Genomic DNA, 18,224 nt, shown 5'->3' with positions numbered 1-18,224 from the left:
CGCTCTCCTCTTTCTTTTTACACTTCCGTGGCCGTGTGTTTTTGAAACGGCCACGTCTACGTCATTAATACCCAAGAGGTGTAGTTCTGGTCCAGCTGTCCCTCCTGATATTCATCTTGAATCACCCCATGAACATCACATATTCACGGAATGATGAACACCTCGGCATCCACACCAGATCATCCCTTCAGTGATCCCTAACGTAGGGAAAGGCTCTTAGCTACCCATCTGCCCAAGCCATGAGCCTGAGAGTCAGCTTGGCTCCTTCCTGCACACATATTGGCAGTGCCACTACGCTGCAGAGGCTTCTTGTTGCCCTGAGAGGTTCATTAAAGCTCTTGGATTTGGCTCATGGTCCTTTCAGGGTCCATTCCCTTCGACCCCTTAAGACGCATCCTTCACTGCTTCTTTTTTTTGTTATTTAGATGTAATTGATATATAGCATTATATTAGTTTCAGGTGTGCAATATTCAGTATTTGTGTATATTGAGAAATGATCACCACAGTAAGTCTAGTTGATATCCATCACATACATACTGACACTTTTTTTTCTTATGATAAAAACTTTTAAGATCTGTTCTCTTACCAACTTTCAAATATACAATACAGTGTTACCAACTATGGGCACCGGTACCCTTTTCTACCTGACGCACTCTGTCCTTCACTTGAACTGTGTCCTCAAGGGCCATTCTTTCTCTGCCTCCAGTCTTTTAAGATTTTCTCTTTTCCCCAAATAATACTCTTTCATATACACGAATTCTCTGCTTTACTCTTTTCACTTATGTACCAAGTTCTAGAAAACTGTATAATATTGCTTTCTTTTACCAGTATTATTACATGTCCTTAGCAGTTTCACTGGTTTCTGAATAGCACTTACTCTAGATTCAGTTTCTTAAATGTACTTTTTATTCATGACTTCAGCACTGCAGTAACAATTCTCAATATTTTTATTTAATTTTAAGTTTAAGATTAGAACATGAAATTGTGCTAGAAGGGTAAAAGTTTTAGGGTAGCTTCCAGAAGATTCAGTTACTTGTTTTAAGGCAATGTCATAGACACTGTAATTTGCCTTTTTACATTTTTTTAAGGTAAATAACTAGAAAGAGGAAATTTACTTATCTTTGGAGGGTGGGAGTATGGTACTGAAGACTTCACTCATTTCTAATACTGAGTGCTTAAAAAGCGCCAGACATTAACTAGGCTCTGGGGTTAAACTGGTGAATGAGAATTAGCATTGCCTTGTTCTCCTAACACTTTAAACCTAGAGAGGAAGACAAACCTTCATCAAATGATCACACGCCAAAAGTTCTATTGAAAACCGTCACAAGGGCTGTGACAGAGGTTCTATGAATACATCTGAGAACTGGTCGGAGATGTGAAGTTTTGCTGAAGTTACAGCTCCCAGGGTTTTTCACTTGTTTTTGTTTTTGATGCTTCCAGCGTATGGATTGCGGGAATGGCCCAACAGAAAGACCAGTTTGGCTGCTCCTGCAGCAGTTCAGAGACGATCTCCCGGGTCATCAGGAATAGAAGCAAGTCAGTAGCGTAGATAAGTGCCCACTGAGCACGAGGTAGAAAAGAGTCTGGTGACAAATAACACAACACAGATTACCATTGTGTTAGAGTGCACCTTTCAGTGAGTTTTACTTTATGACTATTTTAATCGCTAGATATTTACATGTGTAAAATGATTTAAATCAAATTGTGCATGAAAATAGCTCATGTTTACAATGTGTATCTTATAAAAATGGAGAAAGGTGACAGAAGTGAAATGTTTACTTGGGGAAATTATTGCTTATGTAATCATAGTTTCGCTTTAACAGTGAGTCTGAGAGATATAACACAATTTAAACATTTTTATTGCTTTCTACCAATAGGCAGACGTAAATTATTCTTTTTTTAGTTTATTTTTTTCTGTGAAAAAGGAAACTAAACTCTGCTTATTAATGAGGGAGCAGCCCTCATTCAAAAAGATGTTCCGACAATTAGAGTTCTTTATAAAGGCAGAACACTGCCACCTGTTGTTCACTGAAATTGTTTTTAGGCTAAGCAAATACAAACCTCAAGTTCGAGTTCAATAGCAATTTTTAAAATTTAACAAACAAAAGATCATCAAAATCCATCAACTTGTGAGTTCATGCTTATTTCAGAGATTCTTAATTTTTCTTATAATGTTTACAAACTTGTGCTCAATGGGAAGATCCAGTTTCTTCCACCAACAGAAATGATAAAGCTTTTTATTTGCATAGCAATTTATACTAAACCAAGCCTCCCCACTTTCATTTGCATGCACACCTATGTGAACAGTTCATTACCTGAATCCCTCACAGCTTTTGCCACCCAGCTCATCTTTTCCAATTAGAAGAAACGGAGAGAATCAGCCTGGAAGTCAGAGCAGCTGTTATCTTCTCAGAGATATGGGTGTTTACTAAAGTACACAGTCTAATAAATATGTTTTATTTCTGAAATAATACAACAGTATTCTGTAATGATTATTATTTTTGAGGCTATTGGGTGAATGTGCTAGTGTCTGGAAAGTACTTAAAAAACAAACAGAGGGACCGTTTTAACAATTTTTGGCTTATCGGCAGAGAGGTTATAGGGAAATATATAAGGGACACAGGGCTGTGTACAGCATCCCATTTGATGACCTGGAATGTTCTTTGAACATCAAAAGAGAAGGCAGTGAGTTCTGGTAGCTGCTGGAGTTTGTTGTGTCTCACATCTCAAATGGGGCCAGCAGAGGTGTTGGAAAGCAGTGATGAAGGGCCTGATAAGTTTTTCTCCTACTGTACATACATATTATCTTAAGGAGAAAATCCAAATGTAAACTCATATTCTCTGCCAGAAAATAAAATAAGCAAACATCTGCTTCCTTAAGATGGCATTTAGCCAAGGTTCAGCCTACAATGAGTTACTGCAAAATTTTCACATGATTTCATTTTTAAAAAATTTCCCAACCAACTTCAAGTCTAAAATTATAAATGGGTCCTATGAAAGTATAAACACATATGCAATTTTGCTGGCTCTGAGGTCAGAACCAGTAATATACCAAAGATCATTTATCTATTCCAGCTCTTCCTCTCAATGAATTTAGTACATTAAAAACCAAGATACTACTCTTCCCAAAATCACAGACAGCCTCCCAGAGAAAGATCTGGAGGGTGTGGGGTGGTGGCAGACGTGTCAGAGGAGACAGCTCCCAAAAACCCATCAGGCATCTTTTCCCAGCATTGAGGACCAAAGTTGGGTAAGAAAAGTCCCAGTGACTCTCTCGTTTTATGTGTCATCCCTTACACTGTTTATTCCTCTCTTATCCCAACTCCCTTTTCATCCTGAGAATGTTCTTCCCATGCTGTTTGCCTCCCAGGGTGCCTCCCAGGATGACTAAATAGAAAGAAAGAAAAAACAAAAAATTACTTCCAACAATGGAGCTAAGATGCCTGCTTTTAGAATTCCTTTCACATACTGTTATAAATCATACCAGTGCAATCAACCATATTAACTGAAACCAGGACTTTTGTACAATTACTTTCTAAGAGCCTAAATTTAATCTCAGAAGTATTATGAGTACATGGGAGTAGTGAGTTTAATCTTTATGACTTACCTAGAATAAGTAGTGAACATATTTAGGTTTTTGTTTTGTTGTTTTATTTCGTTGTCGGTGGTGGTAGAGAAATCATATTTCTATGCTGCCTTACTTATAAAGAAACTACTGACCCAGCATAAGTAAGAAACAAACACACATGCACAATATGCATTTCTTTGTACACACAGTTTTTTCAATGCAATAATAGTAATAATGATAATGGTGGCGGTGATATATAATTATTTATCAAACATTGTACTGTGAGCCACGCACTCTCCTGAGACCTATATGTGCCTGATCTCATTTAATCATCAATACTATACAGTAGGTATTATTATTTTCCCCTTTGTAGAGGTGAGAAACAAGAACATAAATGAATTTTCCAAAATCCAAAATCCAAAATATGAACACAGGAAGCCTGACCCTAGATCCTGTGCTCTTAAAGACCCCATGTACTACCTCATACAATAAAAGTTTGATATTGATGAATAAAATTTCACTCTTATATCCTAGTTCTTTATCACGTTGCTCTCCAGCTTCTTACATACACAACCCTCTAAACTATGTGCGTGATGAAAGTGTGCCCTTGTATCTTTTTACACTCCATGTGCTAATTCATGTACCAATCAAGACCCGTAGTTGGTCTGTTCATGTAAGACATTTTTAAAGCAGAGAATCATAAAAATAAGCCATATATTTTCCGTACCTCTACAAATTTATTTCAACGATATGCATAAATATGCAGGCTTTCACACCGTTTTTGGTGAAGCGCCAAGACTTTCTCTTTGACTCTGTGTCCACTGTGTTGATTTTCCAGTTGTCGTTCTTGCGCGCAGTCGCATTGGTGTGCGACTGCCAGGGCCCGGTTTGTTAGTTCTGTGTTTTCCTACAAAGGAAATGGCTCAGGCGCTTGGAATCCTTCTCAGTTGAAAATCTTTCAGGTAGTTATCACAGTCCTTTCGAATCTCCACGGTTGCATCTCCCCTAGTTAGTTTAGCAGAAATCAATGTTAAGGCCAAGAAAATCAGTTATTTTTGGTTGGATATATAAAACTGCTCTTTCCTCCACTGTTTATCAGACTGAAATTCCAGATTTTCTATTTAAAGGTGGCAACCCAAATTTGGTTGTTATTTAAACAGTGTCTGGGGAATTGTACTAGCATTTTCTTAAATGTTAAATATAAATATTTCTATTATAAGGAAAGCCTGCAAAGTAGAGTGTTTTCTATTGCTTGGTTACTTTTTTCTTTAAAGGAAAAGATTCGTGTGATCATCTGCTCCATAAAAAGGCCCAACTGTGGTTTTATGCTTAGTCTATAGTTCATTACTGCACTTAAGGATGATTTCAAGCTGTTAGCTTAAGGTTTTCCTTTAAAGTAACTTTCATATAAACTGTACCTTGAGTATTTATTATCACTATCTAAGATTGTATAAGTTAAATGAAGTATTTCTGAGTATTACTTGATATTCCTAGAAATTTTGTGATATTGAAAGTTGAATAGGGGTGGAGCTGCCCTCTGAGAGTCACTCCATTGTTTCCTATTTTCATCATATGTGAAAAACCTCTGCCATCCACCAAAGTCCCTCTCCCCTAAAATCCCTTCATGATGACTCCCTAGACCTGCCTGCATCTTTGTTCCCTGCCTGCTGTTTACTAACATAGCGGCCAGTCTGTCTTTCCATCTCCCAACATTTTATCTGTGGTTAGTCTTGGCGATTCCGTGGCAAATGGATCAGGTTGCTGGTTTTAGATTTCCTGCTTCATTGAAGCCTCTGGTTATCTGAGCCAAAAAGTGGTGATAAACTCTCATGTATGATACAATTTTGACTGTTATACCAATAAACCAATAAAGCAAAGACCTGACTTCATTATAGTGGGGAGAGTTTTTCAACAGGAACAGTGTTCACTGTGGCTTCTTAGCCAATTCCAGTATGGATAAATGAGGATGAATTAGTCCAGTATGGACTAATGAGGATGAAGTTTTAGTTCTGTTTCTGTTTTAGTTTAAAATTCTTTAATATTTTTAATATGTAAAAATACTTCTATTACTTTGAGAAATGTATGTATTATTTAAAAGACATAAAATGGAAGAATTATAAAAAGACTTTTTCTCTCACCAATAATTTATTTTAAAAATTCTAATTCTAATTGTCAGTGAACATGCTCAAGTTTTTTCCAGATTTGTAAGTTTTAAATCCTGAAAACATTTTGACAAAACCTCTCTAATTATTAATTATTAGAGCATAAACTGTTAATTTCCTTGTCAGAAAGTCTGAAAATTGATGTCCTGGAAACAAAGTTTGACTTGAATTTTTAATTTTTTAGGCAAAGTGTGCAGTGACTTGTTAGTTTACCTTTATTAGAACAACATGGGTAGGAATAAATATTACTCTTTCAGATCACACTGAGTTTTTCAGAAGCATAATAATTAGAGATGCACTTGAAAATACATGTTTCTACAAGGGAATGTTAACCTAGTTCACTGACATTTCTCATGGACATTCTTGAAGTTAATAATATAGGTACATAAGTGAAATATACATATACATCTTAAAACTATTACTATTACACTAAATTTTTATACTGGTTTATAATATATATTTAGGCCTGCACACAGAGAAAACCATGGCCCGATGATTAAATAAATAAAGCATTAAATACAGATATATATATAGGAATGTAAAATGAAAAAGCTCAGTATTTATTCCAGTGTACTAGTTCAGCACTTAAGCTGCAGGATGAGAGTATTTGTGTTTGCAGCCCAGCATTTCCATGTTCCAGCTATCTGATTCTGATTATGGCAAGTTATTTTTTACTAATAAAAATGAAGTTAAGGCAAATGAAAAGATGCTCAACATCATTAATCATCAGACAAATTCAAATTAAAACCACAATGAGGCATCATCTCACACCTACCAGAATGGCTATCATCGATAAATCAGCAAACAACTGGTGTTGGCGAGGGTGTGGACGAAAGGGGGCCCTCGTACACTGCTGGTGGGAATGCAGACTGGCACAGCCACTGTGGAAAACAGTATGGAGGTTCCTAAAAAAATTAAAAACGGAGCTGCCTTATGACCCAGTGATTCCACTTCTGGGTATATATCCAAATGCACGGCCAAACTAATAACCTCTTATTGAAAAACTCCAGAATTATTACTATTATTATATCATTATCATTATTGAGCACTTACAATTGCCAGTGCAACATTAAGTAACTTACATATATTATCCCTTTTCATTCTTATGATTGTTTTCTGAGGTTGGTACTATTACTATGTCCATTTTACAGATGGAAAATTCACAGCATAGAGAATTTAATAACTTGCCCAAGATCATGCATGTAGAAAGTGGTGGGGTCAGGAGTCAGGATTTGGATGTAAGAGGCTCCTTCCAGAACCTGTGCCCCAGTTACTGACTGCACTGTGCTGTTTAGAGTTGCGTAGGTCCAGTGTGCCGTGCACTATGGCTACATCCCGACATGGCCGGCCCTCGGTATGCTGTCTTTAACTTCACGGCCCTCCTCGCCCTGACTCCGCCCAGGCTGTCCCTCACTCTGCCCCTTTCTGCCTGTCCTCTGGCCTGACCAGCAGCCTGGGGAATATTCTTCTGTTCTTTGTGGTCTTCGTACCTCAGCAAATACTAGGTAACGGCTCTCGGCCTAATGGGCAGTTTGGCAGAATATGACAGACGTCTTGCAGAATCCCAAAACTAAAATTTCTGTTCTTACCAACCACATGAAGAGGGGCAGCTCGTGAATTTGAGCACAGACTGGGTTGCTTTTTTGTGCTTGTCTCTAATAGTAGTTGAATAAGTACCACAGACTAGGCTATAATATTATGTTTTAATAAAGTTGAAGTTTTGTCTGATCAAAAGAAGTTACTAAAAAAATTTTATAGTATATTAATTATGTTATTTTCAAAATGAAGTTTCTAGATAACATACATTGAATGTTGAGGTCTTCATAAGGAGTAATTGATATGAAATGTTTTTCAGGTTCTCTGAAACTTCTTGTCTTTTAAAAACTAATGTTTATCTTTTTAATCTCTTTAAATACATCCTCCCCCTCCCCCAATGTTAGCATTAAAAAAGTGTGCCATGAACACAAACGTGGCGGAAGCCATGGCAAATCTTGGCAAAAATTGAAACAGAAATGAGATTTGAATGTTCCTTGACTGCAGCCCTGAAGAGTCAGCTCAGTCCATTTTGCAGACAAGCCCCGTTTCATTCTCTGGGCCTGCAGACACAGGCCACTTCTTACCTGACTGTCCTTTGTTTGGGGTCCCAGTCCTCAGGAACCAGTATTACTGTGGATATCGCCGTGATGGGGGAGGCTCACGGCCTCATCACCGACCTCCTGGCCGACCCTTCTCTGCCCCCCAACGTGTGCACGTCCTTGCGGGCAGTGAGCAACCTGCTCAGCACCCAGCTCTCCTTCCCGGCCATTCACAAGCCCAGAGTGAATCCTGTCGTCTCCTTCAGTGAAAACTACACCTGTTCTGATTCTGAAGAAGGCTCTGAAAAAGACAAGCTGGCTATTCCCAAGGTAGGTATCAATGACACACCCATAGGAAGCTTAAACTCTTTTCTAGTCTCTTTCTTGTCACTCCAAACCCACGTGCTGATTTATCTCAGTGACTCAGTGAAATGTGTTGATCAGGGTGACCAAAGGAATGAAATTTTAAGCATGAAGACTTCTGTCCTTATACTTGATCACTTTCTGTAAATTAAAATTTTACCATTTTATGTAGCCTTTTTTGTTCAGACTTTCAAGAAGTTTTTACTTCTATATGCCAGACCCTGTTGTATGAGATAAGGTTATGGCAGGGAAAAAAAAAAAAAGGCAGAAGTCCTTGTTCCCATTCTAGCGTGGATTCTGTGTAAAATCCGTTGTGTCTGAAACACAAGGTTTCTTCACTCTTTTTGTATTCTTAGTAAGGTATCCTTTATAGTACCCTATGGCTTTCCCAAACCCAACACAATTTGAACTCAGAACAGTTTTAGTTGATTTTGGATTATTTAAAGTAAAAGATTATCTTCGTGTTTTGTATAATTTTTTCCTTTTACATGTAAGATATAAGAATTTTACAGAAGTAAGCTATAGGGGATAGATCCTCCACCCAGTTTAGACCTAACCTTAGTTGAAAACAAGACTTTAGAAAAATCAGAATTTAAGTGGTCCCTGGTGCATCCTGCACAGCTCTCTATTTGAGAAACAAGCAGCCATTCTCTTGAGCTGGTGATCAATCTGTAACACCCGATCTCTTGCTATTGTGTCTCGTCACTCAGGAACGTGTTCTTCATGCAACTTTGTCAATTAGGCGTTTACATAGTTTCCTTCCCCCATATACTTCTCTGAGAAGGGTATGGCTCAGCATGATATGGAATGGAGAGAGATTAACTGATTCCTTTGGCTCTCAAAATAGATAGGAAGTCAGTGACAGATTTATAGGCAACAATCCTGGTATTTACAGTGCTTTACCTTTTCTCTTGCTATTAAATTACCTTCTAAGGTGCAAATTCAGATCTTTAAGAGGCATTGAAAACTATTTAGTATCAGAGATACATATTCCACTTCTCAGAAGTTGTAACCATCTTCAGAAGAGCAGACTGCATCTTTGTAAACTGTGCTTACAGGACTGGTCTACCAGGAGGCCAGTGGGTCGAGCTTCTGCCCATTGTAACTGTTGCTGCGGTTGTCGTAGAATACCTACACTTTCATTTTTAAGGTGAAAACCCTCTTTGCATGGTGGTGCTCACCCTGGTGAGCTCAGTGCTGATGATGCCACATATCCCACTTAGGATATGGAAGGGGAAGCAAGAATAAAGAGAAAGTTGCAGGTCAACCAGCAAGGTCTTCTGTTATTGGTGCTGATGACATTACCCATGTGTCTGATATCTAAGTGACATTAACCACAAGAGAGGTGGTTAATTTTGTGTTATACTAATTTACTCTTATGTGCTGTCATTTGTAAGTCAAGAAATTAAAATAGTCTCTGGTGTAGAGACTGTTGTGCAAGATGATATAAATTAATTCATGCCCCAAACAAGTGACTTTTGAGGAAAAACTTCTGTGTATAGGTACATAAATACTATTGAATTAATATAACTATAAAATTATCCCAAAGGTAATTGACTGTCATCCCAATAATCATTGAAATGAAGATCCCAAAATGTTATTTTGTATTCATTTATTTTGATTAGAATCTTTTATTGAATATCTGAGTACCCACATTTTAGATAGGTGATATTCAACCAATATAGTTTAACAAATTTACTTCCAAGTAAAACCCATTTTCTATATTACATTGAAGTTAGTGGTAGGAAATATGCCTGATAATAAAACCAACACTCCTTCTTCCTAGCGCCTGAGAAAGAGCTTGCCCCCCGGATTGTTGAGACGAGTTTCGTCGACTTGGACAACCACCACCTCAGCCACAGGCCTGCCCACTTTGGAGCCTGCCCCAGTGCGGAGGGATCGGAGCGCCAGCATCAAACTGCATGAGTCACCTTTAACCAGGTCAGGCAACGCTCCTGTTGGTTTCACATCTAAATACAGGCGAAGGGAGGCCCAACCAGTAACAGTTGGTTGGAGGCCAGCTTTGAAAATGAAAAAAGTATATGAATGGTTTAAATGCAGAGCAGCATAGGGATTAACATCAGATGATTAGTCTTACATTGTGCTGTGTAGTCTTAAATAAAAATGGGGACAGTGACGTTAGGTGACTTTTGATGGGAAGGGTTGAGCCCAGAATAAAGAAAGGTAGGCTAGATTTTACCTAGGCTGAGATCCATATTGAGATCCTTAAATCAAAGGTATCCAACCTGACATTTGCAAAAGATTGTTAGACTTCCCCGAGCCCAGCTTTCCTAGCATTATACGAAAGGCAGGAGGTTGGAGCAAGAAGTAAATCCTCATTCTAACAGCTCCTAGATAAAGTCAAACACTTGGTAATTTAAACATTATTTAGACTGAGAACAGATGGGTGGTCGCCGGGAGTGTGTGGTGTTCAAAATACGTGAAAGGGGTTAAAAGGTACAAACTTTCAGGCGTAAAATAAATAAATAATGGAAATGTAATGCACAGCATGGTGACAATAGTTAACAATATTGCACATTTGAAAGTTGCTAAATGAATAGACCTTAAAAGTCCTCATCAAAAAAAATTTTTGTTTATAACTATATGTGGTGATGGATGTTAACCAGACTTGTGGTGATTATTTCATAATATATACTTAATAATAATACAAGAATATAATTTCACAATAATTCAAATATCAAATTGTTATGTAGCACGCCTGAAACTAGTACAATTTTATGTCAATTATACCTCAATAAAAATAAATAAATAAGCTTTCATTAGTATAATAATCCCAATTTTATAAAGTGACTTCAAAGCCAAAGGAAAGATAAGGTTAAGATCTAGAAAGAATTTAAAAAAAACATCATGAAAGAGATGCTTTTAGAGGAAGCTAATGTAGTTGTTCTTTGCTGTTTTGAATAAAAATAGCATACTTTTTATTAACTTAATAATTATGAGAACATTTAATATATGTGGTTTAAGGTTTCTGAAACATTTGCATCAGTTTTATTAATGACTTAATGACTGAAAAATAACCACAGTTTTGTTGAACTATATGATTGCAGTATTAGAAATAATTTTCTCCTGTTCTTGGCCTTGAATATAAATAAAGCACCATTCTGAGAGGGACAGAGAAATGGAAGGAAGCCTTTGAAACCATAAGAATTTAATGATTGCTGGCTTTCCTTGCTTTCTTGATTAAAATTATGTTTAATTGGTTTCTTCCATATTTACATCGATTGTCTAATAAATCTATAGATTCAAAAGCAAACTCAAATGATTGTTTCTTTCACGTACCATTGTACTTCCATTCCCTCTTATTACCTGGACTTTTGTAAAACTCAACACCAGCACGGAAGGACATTACCCAGTATGTTTCATGAACATTTTAGAAATGGGGTACCGTAAGTGTCAGAGTATTAAATCAGACTCCACACAAATTATTGATCTTACTCATTGCTAAATTTACTGTAACCAAAGGATATAGGCAATAACAGAGCGGGTGCTCAGCCTTGTTCCCTTCAGGGGGTCTGTCACTATCAGTGTAGCACCCTGACAGTCCTTTTATTTTACATCAGCACACGTTCTGGCTTGGTTTTAGCATGAAGGATTCTAAGCAGTTCCTGCATATGCTGTTTGCACAGATGAAGCCATTTTGGTTGTTGTCTAGCTTACACAACAACCTCCATCTATTCATGACCCCATAATCACATCAATTTCAGGTTTATTTGCAATAAGTCACCCAAATAGACCAGGTACATCCTGCTTACAGTGCCAATCTAAGACTGGCAAAGGGTCAATTATACTCATGCACATTATAGATTTTACCCGGTATTAATTTACTAATGCTTGAAAGCACTAGCAAAATGCAGAATAATTCCCTTGGAGTAGTCCAAGATTGTCAACACAGCTTCCTAGATCCTTTTCTCCCTCAAATTACAATGGATTCTGTTTCAGATTTAACATGAAAGGTTTTGAGCAATGCATGCAGATAGGTTTTGGTTTGGAACACCTCCAAAATGTACATTCAATTAATTACACTTCTGTGTAACATTCTCTATTCCAACCATCCATAGATTTATAAATTCCAGATTAATTTACAATAATAACCTAGACAAACCAAGGATATCCTGCAGAAAGCATTCCCTAAGCGAAGCCTCACTGTCCATTACCTTTCGCCTAGTGAATAGCATCAGTGTGTTTAGCAGCAGGTTCATCATTAACATATTTACAAGGAGACTTCGATCATCATTCCTCTCTTTCCAGGGCATCACGAGTAAAATAAATTGTAGGTCAGATGCCTGTGGCTGACCCTTCTCTTTACAAGGAAATTTTGCAAAGAATATTATCTTTCAATGATTTTATAAACATTTAATTTTTGAATTTAGGTACACCAAGAATGAGAAATAATAAAGAGCCCAATTAATTAAGCTTCCCTGCATCTTAACTGGTTAATTGGCCAAGTTGTTAGAAAATCTATGAGGAACATGATCCTGTAAGTAGAATGAGGTGTTTGATTCCTACTTATTGGATAAACAGGGAAGTTATCTTTGCTTTTTTGTTAACCCAGTGTGCTTGAGGAGTGACTGCTATAGCCCCACAGCAGAGACTGAGCTTAGATGCCCTATTTTGTCATTTGGACAAAGTGGTTTTGTCACTAAGCCTGGACCATGGCTCAGATTGGCAAGTCTATTATGTAGATGATGGTTGGGTGTTGGCAAGTTCTGCCCCAATGATTGATGAATAATTTCTTTCTCTTTCTTTATGCTCTGTCTTTATAGTGCTGTTAGTTCTGATTCTTGGAATAACCCAGCGATGATGACCCTCACCAAAAGCAGATCCTTCACTTCGTCCTATGCCCTTTCTTCAGCTAACTATGTAAAGGCTAAAAAGCCAAATCGCCCAGGTAAGTGACTTACTGGGAGAAGAGTTCACACTCACTGAGCGTGCAGTCACCGAGTGAACTAAGTCTTAAGTGTTTAAATATGATTCAGGGGATGCTCTACACTTAGATATATTTGTTTTGACTTTTCTAAAAAGAGAAGGCCTCAATCCCAATTAATTACTTACATTTCCACTTTATATGATGAAACACATGCTTTCCAGGTTGCTGTACCAGATAGTCTATCTTGAGCTTATTGGATGAATAGGAAATCACTCTTACCATTGAGGATAATCTCTGGAAGCATCATCTTATAATATCAGAGCTAATGATATACTTATGAAATTGCAATTTTATTCTTAGTGGCTGTTGAAAGAAAATTATTTTTCAGGAGTATGGTATTTATATGAGATTAAAGAAATCCTTTATTTACTATACATATTATAATTTTTCAAATAAATTCTTTATGTCGCTCACCTCCCCGCCCCCATACACCCCAATATATAAATATTGAAAGAAGAGGTATTTAAATTTGGAGAAAATAAATTCAGGACTTTTGAAAGCTCTTTGAAAAATCCCACAAGTTTGCAACCAGAAGAGCCAACAGCACTGTGGCAGGAAGTTTTCCTTCCTTTTCAGACAGGTGCAACATGAAACCTGATGAGATTTTTCCTGTCCAGGATCTGGCATCTGTCTACTACACGGAGTTTTCCATGTGGGTGTCAATGCACTCCTTCTACGTCTAAGCATCAGCTTCTCCCCTCCCTCAAGCTTGATTTACTTAACAAATATTTGTGGAGTGTTCACTGTTTCAGACACTAAACTAGTTTCAAGAATGTGGCCATGATTAAGCCAGACCCTGTTCCCCCTCTCCTAGAATTCTCACTTCCATTGTGCTGGGGACTGTAAACGGGTCATCAGCTCTTGCTGTATAATGTTTTAAAGGCTATAATAAGGAAGCAAGGGAAGACTTTCAAATAATCGAAGAGAAGAAAAGAGATATAAGACCCAACACATTGAGAGAAAGCTTGAGAAATGATTTTTAAAGGACTGGCAAAGCTAAGAAGCAGAAAGGGAGAGCACTGAGCGAGCAGGAAGGGAAACGAAAACAAGTACGTAGACAGAGCCCAGTTGGCATAGGACCTGGGGAGCTATGGTGAAGAGCTGAGATAGCAAAATTAAGAACAATAAAGTTTCAGGCAGGAAAGTAAAATGATTTGGGGGAAGATGACCTCACTTAATCAGAACCTGTGCTGACTCAAAGCTGGTGTATAGTTTTTGTCAGATTCTTTCATTGCATTTTATTTTAATTTCTCATCACCATTTATCCCCTCTTGCCCTCTCCCACATCCCCCCTTCCCCCTCGATTCCCAGGTGAGAGGTGGCTGTTCACTGTGGCCACTCCTTGGAATATTCTGACTCTGTCTTCATCGGTCAGCACTGCAGAAAACTCTCATGAGATTTTCAGTAGCTTCTGGTTTAGCTTCATTTAAAAAAAAAAAAAGTTTTAATCCTCACTAGAGGATTTTTAAAATTAACTCTAGATAGAGAGGAAGAGAGAGAGAGATGAGAGAGCCCACAAGCTTTCGGTGTATGGGACGGCACACCAACGAATTGAGCCACCCAGCCAGGGCTCCATTTAGCTTCTTCCTCTTCTGCCTTTATAGCCGCCTAAGAATTCACCAAATGGCTCAAGAGGAAAACCGCCCCCTTCTACGGGGCTGTTATACGTTCAGATTCTGACTGGCACGGTGGCCCCAAACTCCAGTTTTTGTGCCGTGCGTCTCCTGACATTGCTAATAGCTCTGCTGGCTTGTTTCCCTGATGCTGCATCCTTCGGCCTGGACTCTCAGCCTTTTGCTCCATGCTGATTACTAGGAAATAATGCTCTGAAAGGAGGAACATTCACAGGATTTTAGCTCACACTGCTGAGGATCTCTTCTTTCTGGAAACCTGGTCCCCCAAATTAGTTCTCTCACCTTGATAGCTTTTAGTTTTTAACTCAGCATATTTCTATTTGTTGCCAAAGGAACATGGATTTGCTGCAAACTATAGAATCACAAGCAGAAGTTCTCAAAGTGGCAATGTTCCCATGAGGGTTAGAGAAACAGTAATCACATGCCACTAATATTTCAAGAGACCATCTTGAAATACACTTTTATTTTTAAGAGACACAAATTAAGGAAGCATTTCTGTTGTCTGTTTTTACATCTAGGAAGATAATTTAGTGACTTCTTTCCCTTTGATCACCCACTTTATTTTGGTGACTATTTCTTGAAACCATTTAAGCACCAACTTTGCTTAAATCTCTAACTGTTTTGTGTTAGGAAGACACTTTGTCCTAAAAGTTCACTGTATTTATTGGAATTGCATCAGTGAGTGAAACCATTAAAGGTAATTTGGTTTTCCAAAAACTAATCTGGTCCTCTCTGCTCTTTGAAAATGTTCATTAAATTTTTTACCTTAGAAATCATTAATGGCCTGAGAAATAGAACTGAGCTTTCACCAGGGCCAGGAACAGGACAAGGTGGGCAAATACTTAAATTGGGTTGCCCTGAGGGCAGATACAGATTAACTCAGTAATGTGGAGACTCAGGTGTGGAACTCCAACAAGGTGAAGGAACTAAATTTGAGCATTTTACATTAAACCTCAGACCTTTAAAGGAGCACTAAAGTGGTCATAGGTGAGGAAGACCCTTGGCTCCCTATAAAAATATGTGCAAATAATTTTTGGAAAGCATCACCAGCTAAGGGCAATATGATTTCAACATATCAAGTTCAAACAAATTGGAATTTGCAACCAAGATCACTAAGCACACAAGAAACACAAGTTAGAGAAAATGAGGGGAAAAAATAGCAGAAAAAATAGCAAAGGGTTGAGATATTAAAATGCTAAAATATTTCATTCCTTTAAAAATATTTAAAGAAAAATATGAGGTTATAAAAATAACAGCAATGGGAGAAGATATCATTGCAGACCAGCTAAATATAACTTTTAAAATTACAATCAAGGAAATATGATATGTTAAGTGACATAATAGAGTAATCAAGGGAAAATTAATAAACTGGGAGGCAGAAGATGTGAAGAAATTACCCCGAATGCAGCACAGATGAGACACTAGAAAATGTAAAAGATATAAAAAAAGGAATTAAACTTTCTAATTACATAATCATAGTTGCAGTAGAGGATAGGGGACATAAACTCTGAGGATAAGTGGAGTAAAGGGGAAAAAATTCACACATCGACACAAAATGATGAAACTACACAACACCACAATCAAACATAAAATCTTAAGTCAGCCAGATAAAGACAAATTACCTTTTCAGGAAAAGTAGTCAGTCTGAGAGAACATAATAGTCAACCTAAAATTGTGTGTGTGTCAAATCTATCTCACCAGAATAGGAATGAACTAAAGACATTTTAAGATGAGTCAAAACTTTACTAATTACCAAATCTTAACTAAAGGAATTAATGGTGGATGTTATCTAGAAAGAAAAGTAAAAGTAGAGAAGTCTAAGATGTAATAAAAATGGTGAATAAATAAATTTGAAAACTATGAGTCCATCAAACAAACATTATATGCTTAAATAATTGTATTTCCAGATTTGTGGGTATGTTTTAAAGATCTTTTAAAAGACAGAATTAAAATATTGGACAATAATAATATGTTACTCAAGGGATGAAATATGAGTTTAAGTGTAGATCAGAAAATGGATTCAGATTAGGAAACGGAGGCACAGAAATGTTAAGTAACTTGTCCAAACTCACATAATTCATCCTAAATTCTTTCTTTTGTCCTAATAACTTTATACTAGAAAAAAACTGAGTACAACAAATTGAGAAAATTTAAAATTAAATTTTTTTTTTTTTGGTGCTGTCCTTTGGTGAGTACAAGATAATGGAAGCATTTGGTTTTCTGTCACTTGTTTTTTCCATTTAGGTAATAAAGTTAAAATTATTACAATAACCAACATGATAAACTCAAGAAGTTGAAATTGAATCATGCTGTATACGTGAAACTAATATATTGTTATATGTCAATTATACCTCAGTGGTTAGTGGATTTACTGGGAATAACAGAACAAACGAAGGAACAGACATGAGGAACAGCCTCATCTTCTTGTGTCCTGCTCCCCAATTCATATGACTGAACTCAAGAAGAAAGAGCAAAGTGTCAAAGGGGAAGAATGTCCTTGTAAGATACCACAAAGGCAGATGGCAGAAATTAGAGCCACAGCCACGGCAAAAGCCTCTCTCCATTCTTGGTATAAAGGACGTACAGTATCTCTATCATGATTACTTTGGAGAGGATTTTGCATTGTGGCATCTTTAGATTGCTGTCACAGCAGAGCTAAATATTTGCAAAATAGCCTATATATTAAGCATGATTAATTCAACTAAGCAAATCCCTGAAAGTCTGCCAAAAGGGGGGAAAAATCCATCAAGAGTGAGAGAGCTGAAACTCAGTTATGGCTCTCCCTGATCAGCGGGGCCCTTCGGTTTTGAAACCCTTGTTTCCCCTTAAGGGTGGCATTGGTCTGATTGAGCGACCTAGGTGTGTTATGTTTGATAAAACTGACTGTGATGCCAGCTGTTTTCCAATAAACTATGTGGAAAGGGACCTGGTAAAGTCCCTTTCTGTGGCAAAGGATATAAGGAAATGGAATCAAAGTGTGAATAGAGTCTAAGGAGGAAAGTACCAAGCAATAGGCAAAAGAGGTAGGAGGAGACAAGCAAAGAGTAGAGCATAGAACCACTGGAAAAGAAATGACCTGTTTTTCACACAAATCGATTCAGCAGTGTGTCCAGTAGCTCGATCAATCAGGTGAATTTAAGTAGTTGAGACACAACCAATTATGTGCATAAAATAGGAGATTTAAATATTATTTGCATTTTCAATCTTGCTTTTCTATTTATGAGTCACTCATGATGTAGAGCTGCCATTGTGCCATTAATGAGCTTTTAAACTTCCTCTAATTTTATACTTAATGAGTTTGCAGTAGTTCCCTTCCCAGATTCTTATAACTCGTATAAAATTCTTATAATCTTACTCTAATGATTACAGATCTTTCTACACCTAAAAGCAAGACTGAGTTTTTCCTATAGAAAATTTGAAATGAGAGAAAAATTATGACTTTGTGATTTTATTTTTGCATCCTCTCTATACTTT

General features: G+C 37.3%; 1 protein-coding gene across 2 annotated transcripts in view; it reads left to right on the top strand.

Annotated features, from left to right (window-relative positions):
* Positions 1-18,224, top strand: part of PDE3A (phosphodiesterase 3A) — a 262,353-nt gene that overhangs the window by 205,312 nt on the left and 38,817 nt on the right. For both annotated transcript variants that reach the window (XM_081127317.1, XM_081127318.1), the window contains exons 3-5: positions 7,878-8,135; positions 9,955-10,109; positions 12,953-13,077. In XM_081127317.1, the coding sequence (XP_080983443.1) occupies positions 7,878-8,135; positions 9,955-10,109; positions 12,953-13,077 (538 nt within the window). The remainder of the gene's footprint in view (positions 1-7,877; positions 8,136-9,954; positions 10,110-12,952; positions 13,078-18,224) is intronic.

Source organism: Miniopterus schreibersii, assembly GCF_964146895.1.
Source record: "Miniopterus schreibersii genome assembly, chromosome: 2".
NCBI classification, from domain to species: domain Eukaryota; kingdom Metazoa; phylum Chordata; class Mammalia; order Chiroptera; family Miniopteridae; genus Miniopterus; species Miniopterus schreibersii.
This window is presented reverse-complemented; position numbering and strand designations above follow the sequence as displayed.